This window comes from Enhydra lutris, unplaced genomic scaffold (genome assembly GCF_002288905.1).
Source record: "Enhydra lutris kenyoni isolate GAN:26980312 unplaced genomic scaffold, ASM228890v2 scaffoldscaffold119, whole genome shotgun sequence".
In the NCBI taxonomy this organism is placed as follows: domain Eukaryota; kingdom Metazoa; phylum Chordata; class Mammalia; order Carnivora; family Mustelidae; genus Enhydra; species Enhydra lutris.
In genome coordinates, this window is record NW_019154203.1 from 415401 (window position 1) to 442699 (window position 27299).

Genomic DNA, 27299 nt, shown 5'->3' on the forward strand with positions numbered 1-27299 from the left:
GGCAGAGGTTTAACCCACTGAGCCACCCAGGCACCCCATGTCTCGGCATTATTATAAACACTTTACAAATATTACCTCATCTATCCTCACAACCCTATGCTGTAAGCACTATTACGACCCCATTTAACAGATAAGGAATTTGAGGTGCAAGCTGGGTGGGAGGAAGGGATTCAAACCCAAGCAGCCTGGAGCCAGAGTAAATGCTCTTAGCCACTACACTATATTGCCTCTTAAACTTCTTCCAACTCACTTGCACTTCTTCCACACTTATCTTGGGTATCAACACCTCTCCCCACACTGCCCTGACATCCTTGAGCACCCACAGCTCCCAGTCCCCATCTTTATCTCCCATTAGGATAAAACAATCTGACTGCTTATTTTACTCTTTCTTGATTGAAGTATAACACACATAAAGAAAAGTACAAAGAGGCATAAATGCACAGCTCTCAGTGAATTGTTACTAAGTAACCACCCATGTAATCAGCATGGAAATCAAGAAACACAACGTTCCTAGCACTCCGGAAGTTTCCTTAGGCCTCCTACTCAGTCCTTCAAGGCAATCACGAATCTGACTTCTATCACCATAGATTAGTTTCACCTGTTTCAGAACTTTATCTACATGAAATCATACAGCAGGTGCCCTTTTGTGTGTGGTTTATTCTGCTCAGCTTAATGTTTATAGAATTCATCCATATTATATGTATGTGTAGGGCATTTCTTCCCATCAATGTGTAGTATTCCATTGTGTAAATATACCACAATATGTTTCTCATGTTTCTGTTGTTGGCACTTGAGTCGTTTCCAGTTTGGATTATTACAAATAGTGCCTTTATGAGCATTATTGCATATGTCTTTTGGTAAACACGTATAAGCATTTCTGTTGGGATTATACCTAGAAGAATTGCTGGTCTATGGGGTGTGCATATGGTCACCTTTAGTTGATATTGCTAGGCAGTTTCCGAAGTGATTATATCAATTTATACTCTCATCAGCATTTTATGAGAATTTCATCCAATTCCACATTCTCAGCAACATTCAGTATTAATCTTATTCTTTTTAGTCATTTTTGTGTGTTGATTTCTTTTGTATTTTCTTAAATAATGAAGTTGTATTTTCATATCTTCCCTTCTAATCCTTATGTCCTTTATTTATTTTTCTTGTTTTAGTGCACTAGCCAGAACTCCAGTACAATTTGAATAAAAGTTGTTATTGTGGGTATCCTTGCAGAAACCATTCAACATCTCTCATTAGGTATGATATTTGCTATAGGATTTTTATAGATAACATGTATTAAATTAAAGAATTTCCCTTATGTTCTTAGTAAACTTTGTCATGATGCTTTTTTTGCATATACAGAAGTGATCATATGATTTTTCTTCAATTTTCTGGAAGAAGTTGTGTAAAATTAGAAAATTGGGGGCCCTAGGTGGCTCAGTGGGTTAAAGCTTCTGCCTTTGGCTCAGATCATGATCCTAGGGTCCTGGGATCTAGCCTCACATCGAGCTCTCTGCTCAGCACGGAGCCTGCTTCCTCCTCCTCTCTCTCTCTCTCTGCCTGCCTCTCTGCCTACTTGTGGACTCTGTCAAATAAATAAATAAAATCTTAAAAAAAAAAAGAAAATTGGTGAGATTCTTTAAGTATCCTGTAGAATTCACCATTGACAGTCACCAAATCTGGAGGGCTATGGAAAGCTATTTATTTATTTATTTATTTATTTATTTATTTATTAAGATTTTATTTATTTATTTTACAGAGAGAGAGAGGGAATACAAGCAGGGGGAGTGGGAGAGGGAGAAGCAGGGTCCCCGCTGAGCAGGGAGCCCGATGATGATGATGATGATGATGATGATGTAGGGCTTGATCCTAGGACCCTGAGATCATGACCAGAGCCGAAGGCAGATGCTTAACAACTGAGTCATCCAGGCGTCCCTATGGAAAGCTTTTAAATTGTAAATTCAATTATTTAATAGTTATAGGATTATTTATCTTTAAATTGTTTTCTTGTGTGAGTTTTAGTGTATTGTATTTTTCCAGGAATTTTCCCATTTATCAAAATTTTGAAATTTGTTAATATAAAGTTCTTCATAATACTGAACATAATACTGTTCTTCAAATACTTCATAATACTGAATAATAAAGTTCTCATGTATCCATGACCCATATTGTACTTCCTCCTTTTGCTCCTGTTAATAGTTATGTGCCTTCTATATATATTTTTTGGGATCAGTTTTAATGATTTATCATTTTTCTAGTTTTTTAAAAGAACCCATGTTCAGCTTTGTTGATCTTCTCTGTAGTAGTTCTGTTTTCTATTCTGTCAATTTCTACTCTTTTTAAAAGATTTTATTTATTTATTTGTCAGAGAGAGAGCATGCACAAGCAGGGAAAGTGGGAGGCAGAGGAAGAAACAGATTCCCCACTGAGCAAGGAGCCTGACCACACGGGACTCCATCCTAGGACCCCAGGGACCATGACCAGAGCCCAAGGCAGACACCTAGCCGACTGAACTGCCCAGGCGTCCCTTGTCGATTTCTAATCTTATCTGTTATTTCTCTCTTTCTACTTTCATTAAGTTTAATTTGCTTTTTCTAACTTTTTGAGATGGATTTGCCACCTTTTGAAAAATAATATATAATTTAAGCTATACATTTCGAAGCATCAACTTAGCAGCACCCCACAAGATTTTAAATGTGATATTTTCATTATCAGTCAGTTCAAAATATTTGCTAATTTCCACTGTGAATTTATCTTTGGCTCATGGGTTTTTCTCTCTCTCTCCAAAGCATAGTGTCCAAACTTTCATAGGCATAAAAATAACCACCTGAGGACGTTGTCAAAATACAGGTTTTGGAGCCTCATATTGAACCTCCTAGATTGGTATTTCTGGGAAGTAGGTCTGGGGATCCACATTTCACAAGTTCTGTAGGGGATTCGGTTGCAGGTGGGCTGGCTGCAGGACCACAGATAGGTAGCACAGCAAGGGTTTTCTAAGGCAGAGAGTAAGTCTGATTCACCTGTATCTCCAGCACCCACCACTGGGCTTGGCATAAAGCCATGTTTAAGAGTGAGCCAGTGGGTGTGAGAAGGAAGCAAATAAAAGAAAATTGTTTCTATGGTGACACTTGGAGTTTTCGAGTGCTATGAATTAGCGAACCACTACTGCATCATTTGGTCCCAATTTAATCCATTCAGGACAGAAATATTTTTTTCCTTGTCTTCAAATCTCTGCCTACTAAGCTTTCTCCTCACCTGTTCCATTCTTCTGTCCTGGATCATGGCCTTAGGTATTATGTGCTTGTCTACTGGCACAGAGAAAGTAGGGGAGGCCCTGGAGGTGTCCTGAGAGGGACTGTTCCGGGCTCAGCAGCGCTCCCTGCCCCTCTCCCCCCACCAGCCCACAGGCCTTGGTGGGAAAATGCCCACAGAACCCATTCTAAATGAGGTTATCTATCCTACCTCGCGGAGCTCTAAGCATCCCTCCCATCCCAAAGCTTTTGAGAAACTTCCACAGGACCTTTCTGCCTCTACGCGACCCCAATCCTTCCCTCCTCTGCACTTGTAGCCCAGGTGAGTTGCTCTCAGCAGCCCCTTGGCCGCCTCTCCCCACCTCCAGCGTGCCTCCCTCAAGCATCTCAGTGAGGCCGGAGTCTCACTTCCCCAGCCAGCTATTGTCCAGGCGGCACAGCCGCCAAGCCAGCATCCACACCCAGTCGGCCAGCCAGTGAGCCGGCTGCTCCCCAGCCTCGCCAGTCCCCACCGCGCCCCGCCCCGCCCCAGGGAGGACCAGGCTGGCGGCTGAGAGTCTCCCTGCCTGCTCAGCCTCCCTCCTTCCCTCCCTCTCCCTCCCGCCTGCCTCCCTCCCCCGCCCGCCCCTGAGGCAGGGACCGTGCAAATCGTGGAGAGGGGGGACAGACAGGCCGGATGGGGTCCGGCTTAAAACCTTGGGCTCCCCACTGATACCCCGTCCAGGCTGTGGGTCCCCAACATCTTGGGACCTGGATTTGTGTGAGCTGGGGTGGTTCCCAGGCCAGAAGCGTGCCTCCGGCAGGCCCGCGGTAGCCCCGTTTTGCATCAGGACCCCCCCTTGGATGCTCTGAGCCACCCTCCTCAACCCGGATCTAAAACCCGGGACACTGCTATCAGGCCAGCCTCTCTACCCACCCCACCCCCTCTTTCTGGCGTCCATCCCCTCCCCAACACCACCTCTGCTGCTGCCTCTGGCTGTGGACCTGCACCTCTTCCCCATCCCCGCCAGGCCTGGGAAGCGGGGTGAGCCTGGATGAGAGCCCCCCAACCTGGGGCTCTCCCAGGCCATGGCCAGAGTGCTCCCAGAGAGGAGCCCTGGCCCCTGAGCATCTGCTAGAGGCTTGGCAGAGGCCCCGCGGGGACCGTGTCTTCTGAGGACAAAAGGCGGCGGCCAGCAGGCAGACGGGGAGGGGGGGCCGGGGGGAGGGGGACCGGCAGCCAGGCGGGCAGACGGGTAGCAGGGACCAGCCCTGGCCCCCCTCCCAGCTTGGCGGTGGCATGAAGATGGGGGTGGGAGTGTGTAGTGGGGGAAGCACCTGCCTGGACCCTCACCTGCCAGCTAGCTGGGCACCCCAAGGCTGTGTGCTGCCCACTTGGTGTTCCCCAGCGTCCCCAGCCCTGCCCGGTGCACCCCTTTGGTGCCTGCTCCCCCTGATGTCTGCGTTTTAGACCAGCCCGGCTGCTGTATCCACGGCAACAGAAGCAGGAGTGTCACTGGCCGCCAGATCACTGAGGGTCCCACAATGTGGCCTGGGCTGTGATTTATCCTGGGTGAGACTGCTTGAGCCCCCTACCTGGATTCCAAGACAGCCCTGCTGAGAGAGTCCAGGTAAGTAGTCAGCATCCCTCCATCAAGGATAGGGGGATGCTGAGATTTCTCTTCTGTCTCCCCACACATATTTCAGATTCTCCATCACTGCCGTGCTCTCTGTCTCTCTCTCACTCGGTTAGTGTGCCCCCACCCCCCATCCCCGCTCCATCACAAGGACTATTTGGGGACCCAAGCCTGGAGAGTCCTCTAGCCATCTCCATCTTCCCCAATCCCAAATGTCCCATGAGAAAGGAAACTACCACCTGTTTCCCCACTCCCCACACAGGGTCTGTCTTTATCATTGTGGTTGCGTTGGGGCATGAGGCTGTGTTAATATTCCTGTGTGTGCTAGCTATGGAAGGCATGCATGGGAGTCTCCTCAATGCCTGCACCCTGGGCAGGCTCAGCCTCCTGCAGCTGCCTCCTCTCCCTCTCCCTCCTCCTCCACTCTCCTCCAGGTTCCTTGGTCTGTATGCAGGGTATGTGTGTTTCTGTCTGTGTGTGTGAGCAGGCAGGTGGGTAGACATGACGGAGAAGCAGATCCCAGCCCAGACCACCCCCCAGTCTTTCTTTCCTTCTTCCCTCCCTCCCTGCTTCCCTTCCTTTTCACTTTTCCCTGTCTCTCCACACAGGTAGCACAGACTTTTGCTCGTTCCCCATTGAAGAAACTGCTGTGCTTCCCAGCTAGGGGGAGGAAGCCACCATAGGGAAAGTGGGGTGGGGATGGGAAGCACTTCCAGGCCCTGGGCTGCTTGATGGCCCTGTGGGGGCCAGGACCATGCCACACAACCTGCAGGGGCCACAGTGTGGGCCCCAGCTTCCATCCAAGGCTCTCTATGTCTGTTTCGCGTGTCCATGTTGTGTTTGGGACCCCCAGATCTTATGGCCTTGTGCACAGTGGCCGGTGATCCCTGTGTCTGGAAGGGCAAGAAAGCCCAATACGTGGAGAGCGTGGATTCTCCTGGGACACTTCCCCCAGCTCTAGCTCTGCAACTTTAGTGAAAATGTGCCATTTATTGAACCTCAGTTTTCCCATCTGTCAAAGAGACCAGTAACCCTTCCAGTCATGGGCATGTGTGGTGATTAAATGAGTTGGTGCATGCAAATAAAGGATGTGCTTAGTAGTAGCCCTGAAATGATATCAGCAAAGCTCATGGTCGATATTGTTGATTATTCATGATTAATATTGTTATTGATTATTTGGAGGAGGAACTGGTCCCTCTTCTCCAAGGTCTTGGCAGAGATCTAGAGAGGACAGCAGGTAGGCAAATGGGGGCTGGGGAGTGGAGGGGAGGCAGGAGCAGCTCAGTGTTGTCACTCTTTCTTTGTAGGGAGTGATAAGTGGTGGCTATGGGCAGAGCCTCCCACCCCCACTCCACTCCAGTCTCCGTTTCCTGTACTTGCCCCTGTGTGTGAACACACACGCACATGCATGCACGTGAGTGTGCGCGTGCACGTGCGCGTGCACACACACACACAGGCTTAAGCTCCCATGAGCTAGCAGAGGCCTGGCTTGCAGCCTGCAGCATTCCTGGCCTTGGTGATGTAGGCGTCTCCCTGTCGAGGGGAGACTTGGCAAGAGTTGGGCCTGTGGTCAGTGGTTGGCAGTGCCAAGGCTGAAGCTTCTGAGATCGCAGAGCCTTGGGTAGAGCTGGGGTGTGGCCCATGCAGCAACCAGACCCATGGGAGTACGGGTCCCAGGGATTTGCTAACCTATAGCCTGGATTGGCGGGGGACAGTGGGGTCTGCTGTCTGGTTTCTGGGTGTGGAGATGTGTTGGAACATTGAATGAGGGGTGGGTGGCTGGAGGAAGGTCCTCAGGGCTGAGGGAGGAGGAGGGGGAGGGGAAAGTCTGAGGTCCAGAAGACCTTGTGGTGAGGTTTGGAAGGGGTGGGCTTTGGGGTATAGTGTAGACTTTTCTGAAGAAGCATTTGTTGTGTAAGGGAGAGGACCTAGCCTGTGGTTTGGAGGCATCTGGGCCTGAGAGTGGGTATATATGTGTAACTGAACGTGTGCAGTCTGTGACTATGTGTCTGTCCATGGGAATTGTGGATGTATATGAGTCTATGTGTGGACCAGACCACACGGTGGTGTGTGCAAGTGAGTGAGTGTCTGGGTAGGCTTGTGTGTGCACAGGGGAGTGGGTATGACTTTGCATGTCTGTCTGGGTGAGAAAATGGGCATGTTTGATTCTGAGGCTGAGTAAGATTGTGCTTCTGTGAGCCAACAGGCCTGTTGAATGTTTAGTTGTATATGTGCGTGTATCAATTTGTCTTTGGGTGTCCATTCTGGTTATATGCATATGAGCATGAGGGTTTCAGAATACCTGGGTATGCATGCCCAATTAGGTGAACATCTGGCTGTATCTGTGTACATTTGTATGTATCTATGTGTGCACATGAGTGTAGGTATATCTAAATGGTGTGTTTGTGAGTGTAAGGGTGTGTGTGTGTCTGTGTGTCCATGCATGTATGTGTGTGTCAGTATGCTTCTGTGTGGGTGTGTCAGTAATGTACGTGTATGAGTAGGTCCATTTGTGGATGTCCATGTGGATTCTCCAGCATTTTCAATTGTGTATATGTCTCTGTGTGTGTGTGTGTGTGTGTGTGTGTGTGTGTGTGTGCGCGTGTGTGTGTTTGAGTACATAGGTCTGTAGGCAGACCTATGGGTTCACATCTGATTAGGGAAATGTTAGTGTAGATGATCACCCTCATATAAAGAGAAGTAATTGTGTGGGTGGGGAGCAATGTGTGCACACATATTTTGTGCATGAAAACATCTTTTGTGGGTATGCCCATGTGTACACATTTGATTCTGTATAGTTTTGGCTGTTAGGGTGGGTCTGTGCCTGTGTATATATTCACAAAAGGCTATGTGCATAGGTGAAAGAATGCATTTGGGTACATGTCCAGTTGTGTTTGTGGGTACACTGTTATGTGCGAGTCCAAGTGTGGTTGTGGTATGCATGAGTAGCTAGATTTCATGATACCTGGTGCACATATTTCAATGTGTTTTGTCTGAATTTCTGAATACAAGTGTAAATGTGTCTGTGTAGATATGCCTGTGAGTGATCATTAGTGTACATGTGTGTGTATATGCTAGTATGTGTGAACATCTGGCTGTGTGTGCATTTGTGTGAACATGTCTTTATACTTGCCCATGTGTTCATACATCTAAGTGTGTGTTTGTGTGTGTGTGTGTGACTATGCCTGTGTGTGCCACTCTGACTGTACAGATAGGTGAATGGACCAGTTTGTGCAGTTCTAATTATTTGTATATATGTGTTTGTATTTATTCTGGAGCATATGTCATAGAGCTGTGTATGTATGTATGTATGCCATACATACATTTGTGGGTGTGTGTGTATGTCTTTGCCATGTGTATGTGCTAAGAATTATCAATTCTTGTGCAGATGTACAAGTTCTTCCATGTGTGCATGTGTGTGAACAGAGCTTTGTGTCCAAGTCTGTCTGAGAATTTAAGTATAAATGAATCTTCATTTGTTTGCATAGCTTCTCATAGGGGTGTATGAACATGTGTTGAATACACGTGGTGTGCATTCTTACTATGATTGTGTGAGTGTGTTTTCTAAGTACATTTGCGTCTCCAAGTCTGGTTGTGTGCATATAGGAATGATTGATGTACATGTCTGTGTGCGTGTGAGTATGCTCATAGGAATACATGCCCAGGTGTATGTGTATGTCTATGTGTATTACAATGTTTGTATACGAATACATAGTCTCATTGACATGCAGGTACATATCTGGGTGTTGATGTACAGGAGTACCCTATGCATATGTGAGTGTGTGAAAATGCTTATGTGGTCACATCTAGGTGTGTGTGTGTGTATACATTTGGGAGCTAACCTCTGGGTGTCATGTTTGTTCATTGTCTCATTGAGTGTGATGTCGAGTCTGGCTGTCCATGGACATGTGGAACTATGCCTGTATGTATACCTGTGTTTGTGAGTGAATGTGTGTCATTTGTGGGCGTTATGTCATGTGAATGTGTGCGATGCCTGTATGTCTATGTTTGAGAGTAAATTGGTGTGCAGATGTGGGACCAAGTGCTGTGTGAGTGTGCATTGCTGTGAGTGTGCCTATGTGTGGAAATAAGTGTAGGTATTTGTACATGTGCTGGTCTGATGGTCCATATGTAAGAGAGAGACATTTGGCCTTGGACCTATGCAGATAGGTCTAATCCCTGAGGGAGTGATAGAGGAGGGTGCTTATAAGTCTGTGTGATGCTGTGTGTACACCCCATCATGTATTTGTGCAAGTCTAAGACTCAGTGACACCCTGCTAGACCATATCAGCTCTGTGTAGATGTCTTACAGGATGGCAAGCTATAACACCTGAGTAATCCATGACCCTCTTCTGGGGGTTCCCTGGCCTCAACCATGTGCTGGGCTTTTGTGGGACAGTTGGGGAGTGGGTATCTCAGGATAATTCTTGTCATCATTCACACTGAAGAAGTAGGAACCAATCATGGCTGATGTCCTCCTAGGGAAGGGGGCCTGTGACCTTTTAGAAATGGATTTCTTGAAACCCAAAGACCTCCCTTCCCATCCCCCAACCCTTGGAGGCCCAGAACAAAATGGCACTGTTGTGTCTAAGTTTGGCAAATGGTTTTCATGGAGAGCACCCAAATTATGCCATCCAGGCAGAAATCTAGATGTCAATGTGTATGTATAACTAAAGGTATATCTGGGTAGACTATGGTGTGTGTGTGTGTGTGTGTGTGTGTGTGTGTAGAAGGTGGTATATTTGGTAAGAGAATGAGAGAATGAGGGGGAAAGAGAGGGACAGGGAGGGAGGGAAGGGATCTAGGTTCTGTGTATGTTAGAGTCTGGGTAAGATATGTATGTGAGACATTTGGCTGTATTTCGGAGGGGTGAGTGTGAGTGTAGGTGCATGTAAATGGTGCGTTTGTGAGATGCTATAAGAACATTAGCCTATTTGGGTGGAGGATAGCATGAGAGTTACTGTATGGCTGGGTGGGAATATGTGTGAGGCTGTGTGTTTTTAAGGAGTATGTGGGTATGGGTGTATCTGGGTGGTGCAAGAGAGAGTGGGGGGTGTTGGATGATGTATGTGTTTTATAATGTAGATGTATGTGTTGTGTCTGTGTTGTGTTAAGAGAGATTGTGGGTGTTTCTGGGTAGAGTGTGTACATGAAGGAGTAGAGGTGTAATTGGGTGTGAGCATTTAAGTATGGGTCTATCTGGAAGTTTTCTAGGTGGGTGAACATATAGGTCTATTAGGCAGTGGAAATGTGTGATGGAATATATCTAGATGGTGTGTGTGCATAATAGAGAGAATTTGGGCACATCTGGGTGGTGATGGGGTGTGTGTGTGAGTGTATATATGATTGGAGTATCTATGGATGGTGTGTGGGTGTGGATGTGGATGAGATGTGTGTATTGCAGGTGTGAGAGAGTATGGGTGTATCTGCATTGTGTGTGTGGAGTGTGGGTATCCTGGTGTTTAAACACTATCAGGTGTTTAAGAGAGGGGGATCTGGATTGTGTGTATGTGTAAAAGAGTGTAGGTGCTTCTGAGCGTGCAGGGCGTGTGACAGCATAGATGTATCTGGTGGGAGGAATGTGTAGGTGTAGCTGGATGGTTGTAAGTGTTTGGGTGTAACTGGGTTGGGGGGTATGAGTGAGTGTATCTGGACATCGTTTGTGTGAGGTGTGGATATATCTGGATGGTGTGTGAGAGAGTAGTGGCCCATGTGGGCTGTGTGTGAGACAGTGTGGGGGAATCATTTGGGTGAAGCGTGTTTTAATATGAGTGTATCTAAATGGTGGGTGGGTGAAAGCACAGGTGTTTCTGGGTGGTGGAATGTGTAGTAAGGCATATCTGGGTGGTGTGTTGTAAGAGCTTTGGTCATGTATCCGGGTGTGGATATGCGTGTGAGGGCGTTTATAATTGGATGGGATATGTGAGAGTTTGGGGGACACATCTGGGTGGAAAGCGTGTTTTGGAGTGTGAGTATATCTGAATGGTGTGGAGGGGATGAGAGCAGGGATGTATCTGGGCAGTGGAGTGTTTGGGGAGGGATAAATGGATGGCATGTGTGAGAGTTGGATATATCTGAGTGGGATGTGTGTATGTGAATGCAGATGTATTATGTATTTAGATGGTAGTACAGCATATCTGGTTGATGTGTGTGTGTGTATCTCAATGGTCTGTTTGGGATGAATCTGGATGGTGTATATATGTTTTAGAGGGTGGATGTATCTGGGTTGGGCTGTGTGAGTGGGACTGTTCAGGGTGTGTGTGTGAGAGACAGAGAGAACAAGAGAAAATATGCGTGTATATGGATAGGATTTGTGTGTGAACAGGTGTCTCTGGATAATGTGTAGGTATCCGTGTGTGCAAACATACTTGGTTGGGAATTTGTGAGTGTGAGTATCCGGGTTGGCTGTGGGTAAGTGTAGTGTCTTTGAATGGTGTGCATATCATTGTGGGTGTGTGTCTTGATACAATGTGTGAAAGAGACTAGGTATGCCTGGGTCAAATATGAGGGCTCTAGGTTAGGGATGTCTGTGGGTTTGAGCATATCTAAATGTTGCATATTAGAGTGTGGGTGTACTGAGTTGGGAGTTTGCATAAGTGTGGCTGCAGCTGGGTGGGGTGGCTGTGAATGTAAGTGTATTGAGGTGTGTGTATATGAGGATGGGATGTGTGTGAGAGTGTGGCTGTATCAGTACTGGGTATGTGTGTGGAAGTGGGTGTGTTGGAATGGTGTGTGTAAGAAAGAGAATGTGCACCTATCTGGGTCGGGGTGTGAGTGTGGGTGTAACTAACGAAGAAGTGTGGGCTTCTCTCTGGCCGGGCGTGAGAGACAGAGAGGGTATATCTGGGTGGCATGTGAAAGAGAGTATATAGGTCAATCTGTGTGGGGTGTGTGAGTGTATCTGGGTGAGGGTGTGTGCATGTGAGTATATCTTCATAGTGTGTATGAGAGTGTTTGGGTGTATTTGGGTGGGGAATGTATCTGAGAATGTGGGTGTCTCTGCATGTGAGTGTGGGTTTATCCAGATGGTTCGTGGCTGGTGTATCTGGGTGTTTTGTGTGTTTGATAGTGTGGGTGTGTCTGGGTGGGGTGTGTGATTGTAGGTGTGTGTAGGAACATGTATATCTTTCCTAGGGCATATATGCCTCTGCTAGAGTGTCTGTAAATGTGAGCACATCCTTTTTTGTGTATGTGCTTACATGGGTGTGGCTATTGGTAGCCATGTATGTTGGTATGCAGCTTGTGTGTGCATGTGTTTGTGCTAGAGTGGTGTGAATCTGTTTGTGTGTGTGAGGTGAGTGTGTTTCTTCATGTGAGTAAGTTCAGTGGACAAGGTCTCTGGAGCCAGGCTCTGGGATTTGCATCCTAGTTCTGCCATTTATTAGCTGTGGGGCTTTGGGCAATGCACCTAATCTCAATTAAGCCCCAGTTTCTTATTTGTAAAGTAAGGGTGATACTACTATCTATCATCATAGATTAGATGAGTTAATATTTGAAAAGGGCTTAGGACAGTGCCTGGCACACAGTAAGTCCTCTGCGCCATATCAGGTGTTACCTAGTACTATAATTATTGCACGTACCTGGTGTGTAAGTAACAGTCTGTGTCCATCTGCAAGTGCAACAGAGTCGTTTCTTTTTTTTTTTTTTTTAAGATTTTATTATTTATTTGACAGAGAGAGAGAGATCACAAGTAGGCTGAGAGGCAGGCGGGGGGGGAAGCAGACTCCCCACCAAGCGGAGAGCCGGATGTGGGGCTCGATCCCAGGACCTGAGCCGAAGGCAGATGTTTAACCATCTGAGCCACCTAGGCGCCCAACCAGTATGTTTTTATCTGAATACGTAAGCAGGTTTGTAGTAGTCAGGATGTAAATGTGTATGTGTGAATCTTTGTTGAGTCTATACATGTAGGAGGGTTAATATCCAGGTTTATACATGATGATGGTAATGATGATGATGATGTATGTGTATAAATGATTCTGTCCATATGACTGTGTACTAGGATGTATGTTTGTGTTGTATAACTGAATGCATAGTGTGTGCATCTGAGGGTTTGTGTCTGTCTGTGTTTATAAGCATTGGTGATTATGTGGCTGTGTATGTGTGGGTCTGCATTGCTCTGTCTATGCCTGCCTGCCTCTGTGTGTGTGGCAGTGAACCTGAGCCATATGCCAGTATGCGTGAGCATACTGTGTGTATAATGTATGTGTACCAGGGCAACGTTTGTATAAAATAGTGGATTTTTAAAAAAATTTTTATTTAAATTCAATTAATTAGTGTATAATGTATTATTGGTTTCATAGTTGGAGGTCAGTGGTTCATCAGTCTTATATAATACCTGGTGTTCATTACATTCTGTGCCCTCCTTAAAGTCCATCACCAGTTACACCATCCCCCCACTCCTCTCCCCTCCAGCAAACCTCAGTTTGTTTCCTAAGATTAAGAGTCTCTTGTGGTTCTTCTCCCTCTGATTTCATCTTGTTTTATTTTTTCCTCTCTTCCCCTATGATCTTCTGTTTTGTTTCTTAAATTCCACATATCAGTGAGATCACATGATAATTGTCTTTCTCTGATTTACTTATTTCTCTTAGCATAATACCTTCTAGTTCCATCCATGTCATTGCAAATGGCAAGATTTCATATTTTTTTTTGATGGTTGAGTAGTATTCCATAAAATCATGGATTATAATCTCTTAATGTAAGAGCCTGGGGTGGGGGAGGGCCTGGATCTATAGCATATGAATCGGACTTACCCTGTGTGTGAATTTCAGTTCTTATGTCTATGCATGCATGATTGTGTCTGAAAGAGTGTAGATCCATATGATTTGTTGTTTTTTTTTTTTTTAAGAGAGAGAGACTATGGGAGTGGGGAAGGAGGGAGGAGCAGAGGGAGAGAGAGAATCTTAAGTAGGCTCCATGCCCAGCGCAGGGCCCCAGTTGGGGTCAATCTCATGACCCTGAGAACATGACTTGAGCTGAAATCAAGAGTCTGTTGCTTAACTGACGGAGCCACCCAGGTGCCCCATGCCCCTGGTCCATATGATTTGGTTTGTGTGTGTATGTGTCTGCATGTGCCCATGCATGTGGTGAGTTTTCCTCTGCCTAGGCCTGTATTTCTAATGAAGGGTGGTTATCTGTGTGTGTGTATGTTTGTGTGTGTTTTGTATATCTTTGCATGATTTGCCAGTAGGTGGGTACCTACACACATACCTAACTTTCTGTATAGAAGAGGAGTGTGTGTGTGTGTGTGTGTGTGTGTGTGTGTGTGTATGTACCTGTACACATTCACCTGATTGTGCTTATCAGCTGGTTTAAGTCTGGATGTGAATGCAAACTTGAATCTCGATGTACACATGTTCTTGTGTGCACTTCTCTGTCCATGTGTGCTGGTGTGTCTATGCAGTGTAACTGGATGTGAATGTTTTAGGGCACTCCCAATCTGGCACACGGAAGAAGTGAAATATCTATATGGCACGTCGGAGTAAACTGAAGAAGATTAAGGGGTACTGGGGCCTGGTGAAAAGAAATTCCTTACATTTTCTTTAACACCATACAAATTGTGATGAAGAAAACAAACAATGCAAAGTTTTAGGGGAGTTATTAAATATTGAATTTGTATACAAGTTTCAAGTGAAATATTTTCAGGATTTTTTCATAGTACATTGAGCTCACTTCTGGAAACATAACTTTTATTCACTAATGCAAGTTTGTAACGGTCAGCTTTCATGCACACTTCTGAGCCTTTGACCATGACTGCCTTTATTTTATGGTAATTTGACTCCTTTAAGGACATTTTTGTCATGATTTGGTAAATTAGTTTGTGCTGAGCATCAATCTTCTACATCAAGTTATTGTGTTTCTTGGTTAACCCCGCCCCCCCAAAAAAGCCAAATGAAACAAATAACCATTAGTACTTCTGACACAGATACAAACTTCTATTGTGACCTGCTACTTCTTGACCTTGGAAAGCCTGTTGATGAAGGTAAGACCTAGTCCATGGAGGTTGTGCGACACCATTTTCCTTAATGTCCTCAGTAATTAGCTTGAATGTATAAAACATAGCTGCATGATTCTGCAAGTCAGCAAAACTCACCTTAAAAGCATCAGCTTTGGGGTCATCAGGTACCATTTTGGTTTCTCTGAAGCTTTCACACCATACCAACCTTTCTTAAGAAATGCAACAACTAACTGCTTATTCATCCCTCTGTTTTACCTCCCTTTGGTAACTCACTTGTTTTTGCCCTGGCCAGGTAAAGACCCAGGTTTTATGCTCGAAAGAGCTAATGATCTCTTTTGTCTCTTGGTGATCACCACCAACAGGAAACTGCTTGCATGAGTAGGTGGCAGCAAATGGCCAAAGAGGGTTTTTTTTTTTTAATTTATTTATTTGTCGGAGAGAGAGGAGCTAGAGTGGCACAGGCAGATAGAGTGGCAGGCAAAGGCAGAGGGAGAAGCAGGCTCCCTGCCAAGCAAGGAGCCCGATGTGGGACTTGATCCCAGGATACCAGGATCATGACCCGAGCTGAAGGCAGCTGCTTAACCAACTGAGCCACCCAGGCGTCCCGGTTTTTTTTTTTTAAACTGGTTAAAACTCCTTTCTTATCAATAATTGGAATTTGGATAATTCATAGTTTTGTTTTTTTTAAGTATTTTACTTATTTATTTGACAGAGAGAGGGAGAGAGATCACAAGTAGGCAGAGAGGCAGGCAAAGAGAGAGAAGGAAGCAGGCTCCCTGCTGAGCAGAGAGCCCAATGCGGGACTCGATCCCAGGACCCTGAGATCATGACCTGAGCCGAAGGCAGAGGCCCAACCCACTGAGCTACCCAGGTGCCCAATTCATAGTCTTTGAATTTTGTGCTTCAAAGAGAGGATCCTTCTTTAAATCTAACACTTCCTTCTTTTCTTTCAATCAAACATGATGTTGAAATTTCTTGTAACAAATGCACATGAATTTTGAATCCAACCAAAAATTTTCATTTTGAGTATTTTAAAATAATTTATGAACCTTTTGCCCTAAGTAGACACAGACATTGCTCTACTCATCTTACTGAGTCTTTTGTAGTTGTCAACTTAATAACACCAACTAATTTTCACTCAGGGAACCATACATGACCTCACTTCTAAGTTGAAGTTTGGCTTTGAATCCATAAACCTTGACAGTATACATTCATATATTTTTGAGTGTCTTAAAATTTTTTGATGTAATTTTATTCATGTGCTCAAAGAGCCTTTTGTTGAAATGAGTGAACATCAAATCTGCAAATGAGAATCATTCACAAAAATGCTGATAATTTTCTTTTTTTAACATTTTAATTTAATTTTATTTTTTTCAGTGTTCCAAGATTCGTTGTTTATGCACCACACCCAGTGCTCCATGCAATACGTGCCCTCCTTAATACCCACACCAGGCTCACACATCCCCACACCCCCTCCCCTCCAAAACCCTCAGTTTGTTTCTTTTAGCTCATAAATCTTTTGATAGAATTCTTACACACTTAAGTTTAAAACAATAGAGAAAAGTGTACTGATCCCAAGGCTTCACAGAAATCCAACACACGGGTGGGTAGTAACTTGGATTTAAATCAAATTCACCTAACATCATTTACTGTGGAAATTATATCTATAGGTAAACTTTTATAGGTGAGTGCTCCTTGGTGCATGAATCTTGGCATTTTCAGAACAACTTCCAGATGTAAACTTCATGCCATCTCAACAGCAGCTTCAGTCCACAGACTAATGTAGAGTTTCCACAATAATAGAAAATATTCGTGTATCACTTTGAATATTTCAACCTTAGTTTATTTCAGTGCTTCTTGCATTTCTCTTCAGGCTCTCTGACCAGTACTATGAATTGAGCACAATTAATCAATATTTAGAGATGCATCAATATAAAATGAAAACCCTTTTGATTCATCAATCTTCTGAGTTAGTGTCATTTCAGCGTCTTTTGACCCATCATCACTGTGTCTCCTAATAGCAATAATTGAAAGTGACCTCTTTCCTATCTTTTTACTTCATTGGTCACAAACATGATGTGCACAATTTCCCGGCAGACTGCTAGAACATTCCTGGCAGAACGCTGAGATACTACTGGAAGGGGCATCTTAGCTTTGCTTGTTAATCATGCAATCCTGTCACTAGCTGGTTAAGCTCTATCTAAGAATATTCTAACCCAAATTAAAAAGAGAAAAGAAGGGGGCGCCTGGGTGGCTCAGTCAGTTAAAGCCTCTGCCTTTTGCTCCGGTCATGGTCCCAGGGTCCTGGGATAGAGCCCTGCATCGGGCTCTCTGCTCAGCAGGGAGCCTGCTTCCCTTCCTCTCTCTCTGCCTGCCTCTCTGCCTACTTGTGATCTCTGTCTGTCAAATAAATAAATAAAGTTTAAAAAAAATAAAAGAATGTTCTAACCCATCTAATAAAAGAGTCAGATTTCTTAATTTGCATTTTCAGATGCTTTCTAAAAGTCCAAATATTTCTCTTAGTGAGAGTGCTTCATGGCCAGTTGACCAACATAGCCTACTAGGAAATAAAGTTTCTTTTTAAAAATCTTTTTAATTTAAATTCAGTTAGCCAACCTATAGTACATCGTTAGTCTCAGATGTAGTGTTCAACAATTTATCAGTTGCATATAACACCGAGTGCGAAGTTTCTTTTGATAACTATTCCATACAAATTGGACACACAGACGGCGGATGAGAGGGCTTATTTGGGAGCTGGGTCCAAATTTCAGACAATCCTTATTAAACTGCTTAAATCAGGGACAGCCTGGAGTTTTTGGAGGGAAGACTGTGTTTGTCTTGTGAGTCTCCTGATTTTCCAGCTTTAATTAAAAAATCCATTTTGATGGGAAAAGAAATGTCTTAAAAATTAAGTCTACTTGAGGGCTCCTGGGTGGCTCAGTGGGTTAAAGCCTCTGCCTTCAGCTCAGGTCATGATCCTGGGGTCCTGGGATCGAACCCCGCATCGGGCTCTCTGCTCAGTGGGAGCCTGCTTCCTCCTCCCTCTCTGCCTGCCTCTCTGCCTACTTGTGATCTCTGTCAAATAAATAAATAAAATATTTTTTAAAAATTGTCTACTTGAATATGAAGTATTGAAGGGGTCAGCAGATACTAGTGACTTCTGAAAACTGATTTAAATAAAAAAACAAATTTGAGGTCTCCTGCATTCTTAAGAGAACAGCATTTTGGAAACAAAGCCTTAAAGTTTGGCCTAGCTTTCCCTTTACTGGGTCAATTCAATTCAACCACAGTCAGGCTTTATTCTTTTACTGACAAATGTTTTTACCTAAAACAAAAGGTAATAATTTATTATGAAATAAATTATGAAATCCCACCAAGAATCAGATTTTGCTAATTTTTAATATTAAAAGCCAGTCACAAGTTAATCAGTAAATAAACCAAGAAATAATAAAAATTATGTTGTAACATTTTTAAAAGAGTCCTTTTCGAAACACCACAATATAGTTATGGATGAATGGTATAATATGCTTCTGAATACTCTGGAATTGGGGGAGTGGGTGAGGTTATAGGCAAAACAAGATCCTAAGTGTTGATCATTAGTGAATCTGGGCAATGGGTGCACTGAAATTCATTACAGGACTCTTTCTACTTTTTTTTTTTCTTTTTAAGATTTTATTTATTTGTCAGAAAGAGAGAGCACAAGCAGGGAGAGCAGCAGACAGTGGGAGAAGCAGGCCTCCTGCTGAGCAAAGAGCCCGACGTGGGGCTCGATCCCAGGACTCTGGGATCATGACCTGGGCCGAAGGCAGACGTTTAATCAACTGAGCCTCCCAGGCATCCCTCTTTCTACTTCTTTATATCTGAAATGTTCTAGGAGGAAAAAGTTTTTTTATAAAGGAAGAACAATCAGGGCAATTAACAAAATAGTTATATTCTCTTTATATATGCAACTCTATAAAATTAATAATAATAATAATAATAACTGTCATGCAACTATTTTTGTAGAAAAAAAAAGTTGTGAAAAAATTTAAATAAGGTCAAATTAAAAAGAAAAACAGGTGTTGTACATGTATAGGCAAAACCAGAAAACCTTACTGACCAAAGAGCGGCAATCAAAGTAATAATCAGACTATCTGGGATGTTTCAACAAGAAGCGATCCAAACATTTACAACCTCCCTTTGACCCCCTAGAGCCTCTCTTGGTCTGGTTCCCTGCCATGAGCCAAGCAGCTCTGCTAATGTTTCCACCTGTGCCTGAAGGAGTCGGCTGGTATGTGCACGTGTGAGGGTTTGTCTCTGGGGATAGACCTGTTGCAGGTTGTTTATATCAAGTAATGTGAACAAGCGTGTGTGTGTACACGTCTGTGTGTGCAAGAGTGTACACAGGGGCGGTTTTTCTATTTGTGGTTGGTTGTGCTTGCACATTGCAAGGGTGTGTATGTGTGTGTGTTGGAGCTGGTATACTTCTCTGCACAAGTGAGTATGTACACGAATGGATATCTGTGTACCTGTGCCAGGATGTACTTGTCTGTTTTGGTGAGCGTGCCTAATTTATGTGAAAGGGTTTGGATCAGTTGGGCTCTGTGTGTTAGAGTGTGTTAGAGTATGTATGTGTGTGTATATATGAACAGTTTTTGCTTGTCTGTTTTTGTCTCTATGCAAATATATCTGTGGATATCTGAGGGGGATTCTGTCTGTGTGTACATACGTGTGTGTGTGTGCATGTGCCGAGTTTCAAATGCATGTGAGTATGGTGACATATGTAAGTGACTTTGAGTATTATTTTGTAACAGTTTTTGTATGTGATGATATAGGTATGTCACTGTGTACATGCCTGTGTCACAGAAGTTTTTCTGATTATGTGAGAGGATTTAAATAATTAGGTAGATTGTATATATGAGTCTCTGTGTGAGTAGTTTTGCATATGTGTATCTATCTGTCAGGATTTGAGTGTTCATCTGTGTGTGTATGTATGTATGTGTGTTAGGGGAGTTACAATTGTGGGTTTATGAGCCATTGCACATGTGTGTGTGTCTGAGTGTATCCGTGTATATGAGCAGTTCTCAGCCCCCTCATACCTAACACCCTATTTTACATACCATATTTTGTAACACCCATTTACTATATAAACATGAAGTTCTTAAATAATATAATCTCTGCACATATAATTTCAAAAGAAAATCCATACAGTATTTCATATGATATGCATATTTTCTGAGTTCTAATACAAATGAATTTATTAAAGGAAAGTGATTTATAAGGTAGTAATTTGTACTTTGATATGTGAAGGTTTGAACATGAAACTCCTCAGGAAATTCAATAAGGTAGTTAGAGGCTTGTAACATCTTACGAGTAAATGTGGATTTGGAAGGGGAAAAACCAAAAACTTGCCCCTTGCTCAAAGTGCAGGAAAATGACAGGCAAAGGCCTAGGGGTGATATTTTCCGAAACAGTCAACAACTCAAAGAAAGTGCTCTCCCAAACAAAGTGCAGTCTCCTCTGGACTTAGTTGACAGCTATTTTCCCGAATAATTCAGGGTATATTAAACTAGGGGGAAATTTGTGAAATAGAGTTCTTAGATTCAAGTTTCAGTTCATTACAAGCCCAAAGTCCTAGGGGATTCGGGACATATGCTGAGTGTGTAGAACCGCCCCACACATCACTGGATGGCCAGCATCCTTGCCCTGGACCCCTAAATGTTAGAAGTACATCCTGCACCCCAGCCTTGTGGCAACCAAAAATGCTCCTGCAGATTTCCAAGGTGTCCCCTAGGGGGCAGTAATGCCTATGTTGAGGACGATGCCCTGGCATTTGGGCAGGTTATACTCTGCCTGTGGACGAACATATACCGTGTGTCCATGTGCGTGTGAGGTGATGTCCCTGTGTGTGAGCCGGTTATTTCCGTAGGTCTCCACAACAGGATCCTATGTGTCTGTGTGAGCGTGTGTGTAGTTGTCTGCATATCTTTCTTAGGGCGTCGGGGCATAGGCAAGTGTGTATGTGTTTGCGTCTGCTCACACTTTTAGCCTAGGATGGGCCCAAGCTGTGGCTGCCAGTCTGCTCAGAACCCTCTCCTCACTTGTAGAGTCGCCCCAGCTTTCTAGGCAACACCAGGATTTTGTTCGTCTGGTGCTATTGTTTTGTGTTGTTTTGTTTCATTTCAGTGTGTGTTTGGTTTGGTTTGCTTTGGTTTGCTTTCCCTGAGACTCTGGGCTACAAATTATCCACCTTCTGGATCTTAGTGTGTTTCTCTGTGTCTCCCTCTCCATCTTTATTTCTGCTTCTCTCTGTCTCTATCTGCCTCTCTCCCAACCTGTCTCTTTATCTCTCTCTTCTCTTTCCTGGCATTATCCCTCGCATATCTCTCTCCCTTTGTCTCTCTCTTTCTCCCTCCCTTCTTCCCTCTCTCCTTTTGTCTCTCTCACTTTCTTCTCTTTCTTTCTCTCTCCTGTATCTCTTTTTCTCTCTCGCTGTCTATACTTTTCCGTCTCTATTTTTCTTCTCTCATGCTCTATGTGTGTCTCTCTCTCTTTTTCCCCCTCACTCTTCTTCCTCCTTTGTCTCTATTTCTGTCTTTTCCTCTTTGTCTGGAAGGCCTGGTCCCCTTTCTCTGTTTATTTTTCCCCTTCTCCCTCCTATGTCTCAGTCTCTTTCTCACAAACCTCTCTCTTCTGTCACTCTCTGTGTGCTTCTCTGATTCTCTTTTATATTCAATCTCTCTCTGTCTCTAATGCTTTCCCCCTGCTTCCCCTCAAGGCTGAGGAGTGTGTGTGTGTGTGTGTGTGTGTGTGTGTGTGTGTGTGTGTACATTTACGCACACCCAGCTGTCAGCTGGTCCACAGTTCTGTGGGAGCTATCAGGCCTTAAGGGGGCTGAAAGGGGACCCACGAACCCCACTTCTCCCAAGCCCCTGCCCTAGCATCTTCTCATGGCCTTTTGGCACTGTGTCTGAGACTTCAGGGTGCCATGAAAAAGCTTGGCCCCAGGTGGCTGTGGCAGGCCATGTTGGAGCAATCTGGGAAAAAATACCAAGGGGTGACTTCCTGGGAGAGAGAAGGTAGAATGGTTCCACTCAGCCCCGTGTCCCTCAACCTCAAGCCCATCCCAGCCCCCAAAGTTCTGAGCTTCTCCAGCTTGCTGCCTTCCCTTTGGAACCTACCATGTTACATCATCACACTCCTTCCCCCCGTGCCCCCGGTCCACACACACCAGAAGCCCTCCTGCCCCCCGCCCCCCGCCACCAAGCTTTGTCTGTGCCCTCCCACTCCTGTACTGCCCAGGCTGCTTTTTCAGCAAATCCTACCTGGATGCCTCCAGGCAGCCCTCCCTGAGCCACCAGCTGTTTTAGTCCCTCAACCAACTGATCTGACAGCCTTTGACTGAGGGCCTACTGTGCTATGCACTGCTCTTCTAGAGGAGAGTGTCTGAGTCTCTAATCCTTGTCCTGTGGAGCTTTCATTCTAATAGGGAGAGGCAGACAATAAACCGAATTTTAAGTAAATTATATAATGCATTAGAAGAGGTAAGTTCTACGAAGAAAAATAAAGCAGGGCAAGGGTCACAGAGTGTTGTTGATTCTCACCTGAATTACTGTAGGAGTCTCTTATGTAGTCTCCCTACTTCGACCTTTGCCCCACCTGGTTTGTGCTCCTCATACCAGCAAGGGGGATCCTTTTCAACCCCAAGTCATATCACACCTCACCTCTGCTCCCTTGGCTCCCATCTCATTCAAAGTAAAAGTCCTCACCATGGCCTCCATGATCTGGCCTCACCACCTTTCTGATCTTACCGCCCACTGCTTTTTGATCACTCACTCTGTTCCAGGAATAGTGGTCTCCTTGCTCTTCCCCAAATACACCACGTGTGATTCCACCTCGGGGCATTTGTGCTAGCTGTTCCCTCTGCCTGGACTTTTCTCTCCAATACCCACATGGCTCACTCTCACCTTCTTTAAGTCTTTGCTTAGATGACACCTCCTCCATGAAGCCTTCCCTGTCCATTTCTTTTTTTTTTTTTTAAGACTTTATTTATTTGTCAGAGAGAGAGGGAGAGAGAGCGAGCACAGGCAGAGGCAGAGGGAGAAGCAGGCTCCCCGCCAAGCAAGGAGCCCGATGCGGGACTCGATCCCAGGACACTGGGACCATGACCTGAGCCGAAGGCAGCTGCCTAACCAACTGAGCCACCCAGGCGTCCCTTCCCTGTCCATTTCATCTAAAAGTAGACCTCCTCCACCCCTGGGACTTCCTAACCCCTTTCCCTCCTTTACTTTTCTTTTTAGGAACTTATCATCATCTGACCTACTATACTCCACCTATATGTCTTCTTTATCAATTAGAATATCAGTTCCGTAGGGGCAGGGATCCTTTTCTATCTGGTTCACAGCTGCGGCCCCAGTGGCTGGCACAAGTAGATGCTCAGTAAATCATTTTTCAATGAATGAATGCACACAAGCACACTCACATCTTTATAGTCACAATACTCCCTGCCCCACTTAAAATAAAAACCCAAGTCCGGGGGGCCTGGGTGGCTCAGTCGTTAAGTGTCTGCCTTTGGCTTAGGTCAGGTCATGATCCTGGGATCAAGCCCTGCATCAGGCTCCCTGCTCAGCAGGAAGCCTGCTTCTCCCTCTCCCACTCCCCCTGCTTGTGTTCCCTCTCTCGCTGTGTCTCACTCTGTCAAATAAATAAAATCTTTAAAAAAACAAACAAACAAACAAACCAAGTCCGTGTCATGGCCCACAGCCCTATAGAATCTGGCTCCAGACCCCTTCCTACTTTAGACCACTGTCTCCCCTGCCTGCCCTTTTCCAACCACACTGGTCTTCCCACTCTTTCTTGAGCATGCTAAGTGCATTCCTGATCATGAATAAGAAAGCTCATTTAATGGCTGGCTACCAGCATTAACAAAAAATCGTGAAATAGAACAGAACTAACGGAGTACATTACAGAGAGGGTCAGTCATGTTTTGTGAAACTTTTGGTTCAGTTATGTGTGCACGTATGTGTATGTGTACGAGGTTGTAATGTAAAATGTTTGTCTTACTATGGGTAGCAGTCAAAAAAGTTTGAAGAACATAACCTTAGGGCTTTGCAAAGGGGGAGAAGAGCTGCACCAACACCGCTGCCCCACAGACCCACCAATGGAGGAAACAGGTAAAGGAGAATGTCCAGAGAGGTGAAACAGCCTCCTCACCCAGCAAGGAGGGGGTAGGAGCAGGAGCAGGAGTGGGCCTGGGGCAGAACCTGACACCAGCCAGGGAATAAGTGTGGAGGCCATGTAGACCCACTAACGCTGCTCTTTCTCTTTCTTCCTCACCTTTCCATCTGTATCTCGCTGTCTCTTTTTCTTGTGTTTCTTTCTATCTTCCCCCCCCCCTCTCTCTCTCTCTCTCTCTCTCTCTCTCTCTCTCTCTCTCCCCTTCCTTTCCCTCTCTCCCTGTCTTTCTGATTCTGTTTCTTCTTATCTCTGCTCATTCTCATCCCCACATTTGCCTCTCAATTTGTATCCATTTATATCTTTGTCACCATTTTCATTTCGTTCTATCCTTTCTTACTCTCTCTCTGTGCCTCTGTCTGGGTTTTTCTCTCTGGCTCTCTCCTGCCATCATCTCTCTCTCTATGTCTGCATCTCCGCCATTATCCCCATTTGCAGGTGCAGCCCAGCAGGACAACTGATGGAGTCCCCCAGGACCCATCGAATACCAGACTGGCTGATCCCATAGGGTTGGGAGCAGCCCCTGCCCCTCAGTATGGCCAACACAACTGGAGAGCCCGAAGAGGTGAGCGGCGCACTGTCCCCGCCATCAGCATCAGCTTATGTGAAGCTGGTGCTGCTGGGACTGATCATGTGTGTAAGCCTGGCGGGCAACGCCATCTTGTCACTGCTGGTGCTCAAGGAGCGTGCCCTGCACAAGGCTCCTTATTACTTTCTGCTGGACCTGTGCCTGGCCGACGGCATACGCTCTGCCGTCTGCTTCCCCTTTGTGCTGGCTTCTGTGCGCCACGGCTCCTCATGGACCTTCAGTGCACTCAGCTGCAAAATTGTGGCCTTTATGGCCGTGCTCTTTTGCTTCCATGCGGCCTTCATGCTGTTCTGCATCAGCGTCACCCGCTACATGGCCATCGCCCACCACCGCTTCTACGCCAAGCGCATGACACTCTGGACATGCGCAGCTGTCATCTGCATGGCCTGGACCCTATCTGTGGCCATGGCCTTCCCACCCGTCTTTGATGTGGGCACCTACAAATTTATCCGTGAGGAGGACCAGTGCATCTTTGAGCATCGCTACTTCAAGGCCAATGACACGCTGGGCTTCATGCTTATGTTGGCTGTGCTCATGGCAGCTACACATGCTGTCTATGGCAAGCTGCTCCTCTTCGAGTATCGTCACCGCAAGATGAAGCCAGTGCAGATGGTGCCAGCCATCAGCCAGAACTGGACATTCCATGGCCCTGGGGCCACCGGCCAGGCTGCTGCCAACTGGATCGCTGGCTTTGGCCGTGGGCCCATGCCACCAACCCTGCTGGGTATTAGGCAGAATGGGCACGCAGCCAGCCGGCGGCTACTGGGCATGGACGAGGTCAAGGGTGAAAAGCAGCTGGGCCGTATGTTCTACGCGATCACACTGCTCTTCTTGCTCCTCTGGTCACCCTACATTGTGGCCTGCTACTGGCGAGTGTTTGTGAAAGCCTGTGCCGTGCCCCACCGTTACCTGGCCACTGCTGTTTGGATGAGCTTCGCCCAGGCTGCTGTCAACCCGATCGTCTGCTTCCTGCTCAACAAGGACCTCAAGAAGTGCCTGAGGACTCACGCCCCCTGCTGGGGCACAGGAGGTGCCCCGGCTCCCAGAGAACCCTACTGTGTTATGTGAAGCAAGCTGGTAGACAGACAGGCAGGGAGATCATGGCTACCGTGATGGAGCCAGCAGTAAGGGAAGGGTGGGCCCCATACAGGAGCCTTTCTTTCTGAGCTCCAGCCCTAGCCCCTCGAACCACCCAGAATCTAGGCATCTTTGCCGACACCTCCCCAGGGTTGGAGACTGGGGTGGGGGACTAGAAAAGAGGCATTTCTAATTCTGTGGGGCCTGTCTCCGCTGTCTCCTTCTCCACTTCTACAATCTCTCTCATTTCCTCTCTCTCTCTCTCTCTCTCTCTCTCTCTTTCTCTCTCTTCCTTTCTCTCTCAGAAGTGACAATTCAGAAAAAGAAATTAAGACTGAAAATGCAGGTTTTTCTACTAACAGCTGAGGAGACGGGCTTTCTTGCTTTAATGTCTCTCCTTCTGACATTGTCCAGAAGGGGGAAATTTGTTCTGTAAAATAGACTTCCAGAGCTCTTATTGCCCCCTCTGCTCCCATGCACCCTCCCCTTCCGAGTCCTTTAGCAAGGGCTGGATGTTGAGGGAGAAATTCATCTGCTGACAACAGGGACCAAAGAGGGTGCTGGGTCCCCCGGGAGCAGAGACGTTTAATTGCTATGTTGTGTGCGATGTTGTTTTAAGCTAACCCTGGTCCCAAGCCTGGTTTCCTCTCCCTCCCCACCATGTCCAGACCTCCCAAGTGTTTCTTGAGCATCTGTTCAAGAAGCCAGGAGGGGAGGGAGAAGGACCTCTGGGATGGGTCCATGCTAGGTGAAGAACGGGATGCGAGCTGCACGCCTCGAGCTGAAGAGACCCGAGCTTGGCTGCATTCTTTCGAGCTGCCTCCTGGATCCCCAGTCCCCAACTCTTCTTCCTGAGGATGGAAATCCACTCCAGCCTCGCTAGGGTTGATGTGGGTGCCATATAGGCAGGTGCATTCCCCCAGGGGAAGTGTAGGAAGAGAGCAAAACTCCCCAGAGTAACTGGATCCCAGTGCCTGGGTCAGAGCAGAACTCAGCCCCAGAATTGTCTCCTGGGTTCACACTATTCTCCTGAGGATGAAAAGTTGGGGGATGACATAAGCTCCAAGGCACTGTGGACTTGAGTCCATTCCTATCTGACCTCGTTTGGTCCCCTTCAAGCCTCGGGGGTCTGTCTCAAGCCCCTCTTGGTAGCCCTAGGCCTTCTGGGCCCTCAGCCCCCAACTTCCTTTCCCAGCCAGCCCTTCTCCCTCTTCTTCCCTCCACCCAAAATGGAGCAGACTGCAGCCAGATTCTCCAGGTGGGAGAGCCCAAGCCTCCCTCCCAGGGCAGAGTCCACTCTGGGCTCACATCACTGCCAGTTCTTATGGACTGGTGAGCCAAGCTGGCATTCCTTTGCCTGGCCTTGCCCAGATTCTTTGTCCCCCCTGCCCATTTCCTGGGGGAGGGGGAGATCTGTATTTATCTATCCTCCTTTCCCTTCCTGATAGAAGCTGTTGTCCTAAGCTCTTTTCCTACCCCCAAGACAGCCCCAGAATTGGGGAAGACTTGACCCAAGAGGAATGGGGAGGGCACTCTAGGCAGGAGAGACATTAATGAGCCTGGCTGTGGAGTGGCCCTGGAAAGGCAGGCCAGAGTGGCTGAGA

General features: G+C 46.0%; 1 protein-coding gene across 1 annotated transcript; it reads left to right on the forward strand.

The window, feature by feature from the left end:
• The first annotated feature begins 4660 nt into the window (after window positions 1–4660).
• On the forward strand, window positions 4661–27250 carry LOC111139812 (G protein-coupled receptor 173). Its single transcript, XM_022492230.1, has 2 exons — window positions 4661–4855; window positions 24468–27250. The coding sequence occupies exon 2, from the start codon at window positions 24565–24567 to the stop codon at window positions 25684–25686; it is 1122 nt and encodes a 373-aa protein (XP_022347938.1). The 5' UTR covers window positions 4661–4855; window positions 24468–24564; the 3' UTR covers window positions 25687–27250.
• The last annotated feature ends 49 nt before the right edge of the window (window positions 27251–27299 follow it).

Coding starts and splice junctions, on each gene's coding strand:
- LOC111139812 (XM_022492230.1), top strand. CDS start 24,565: ATGGCCAACACAACTGGAGAGCCCGAAGAGGTGAGCGGCGCACTGTCC.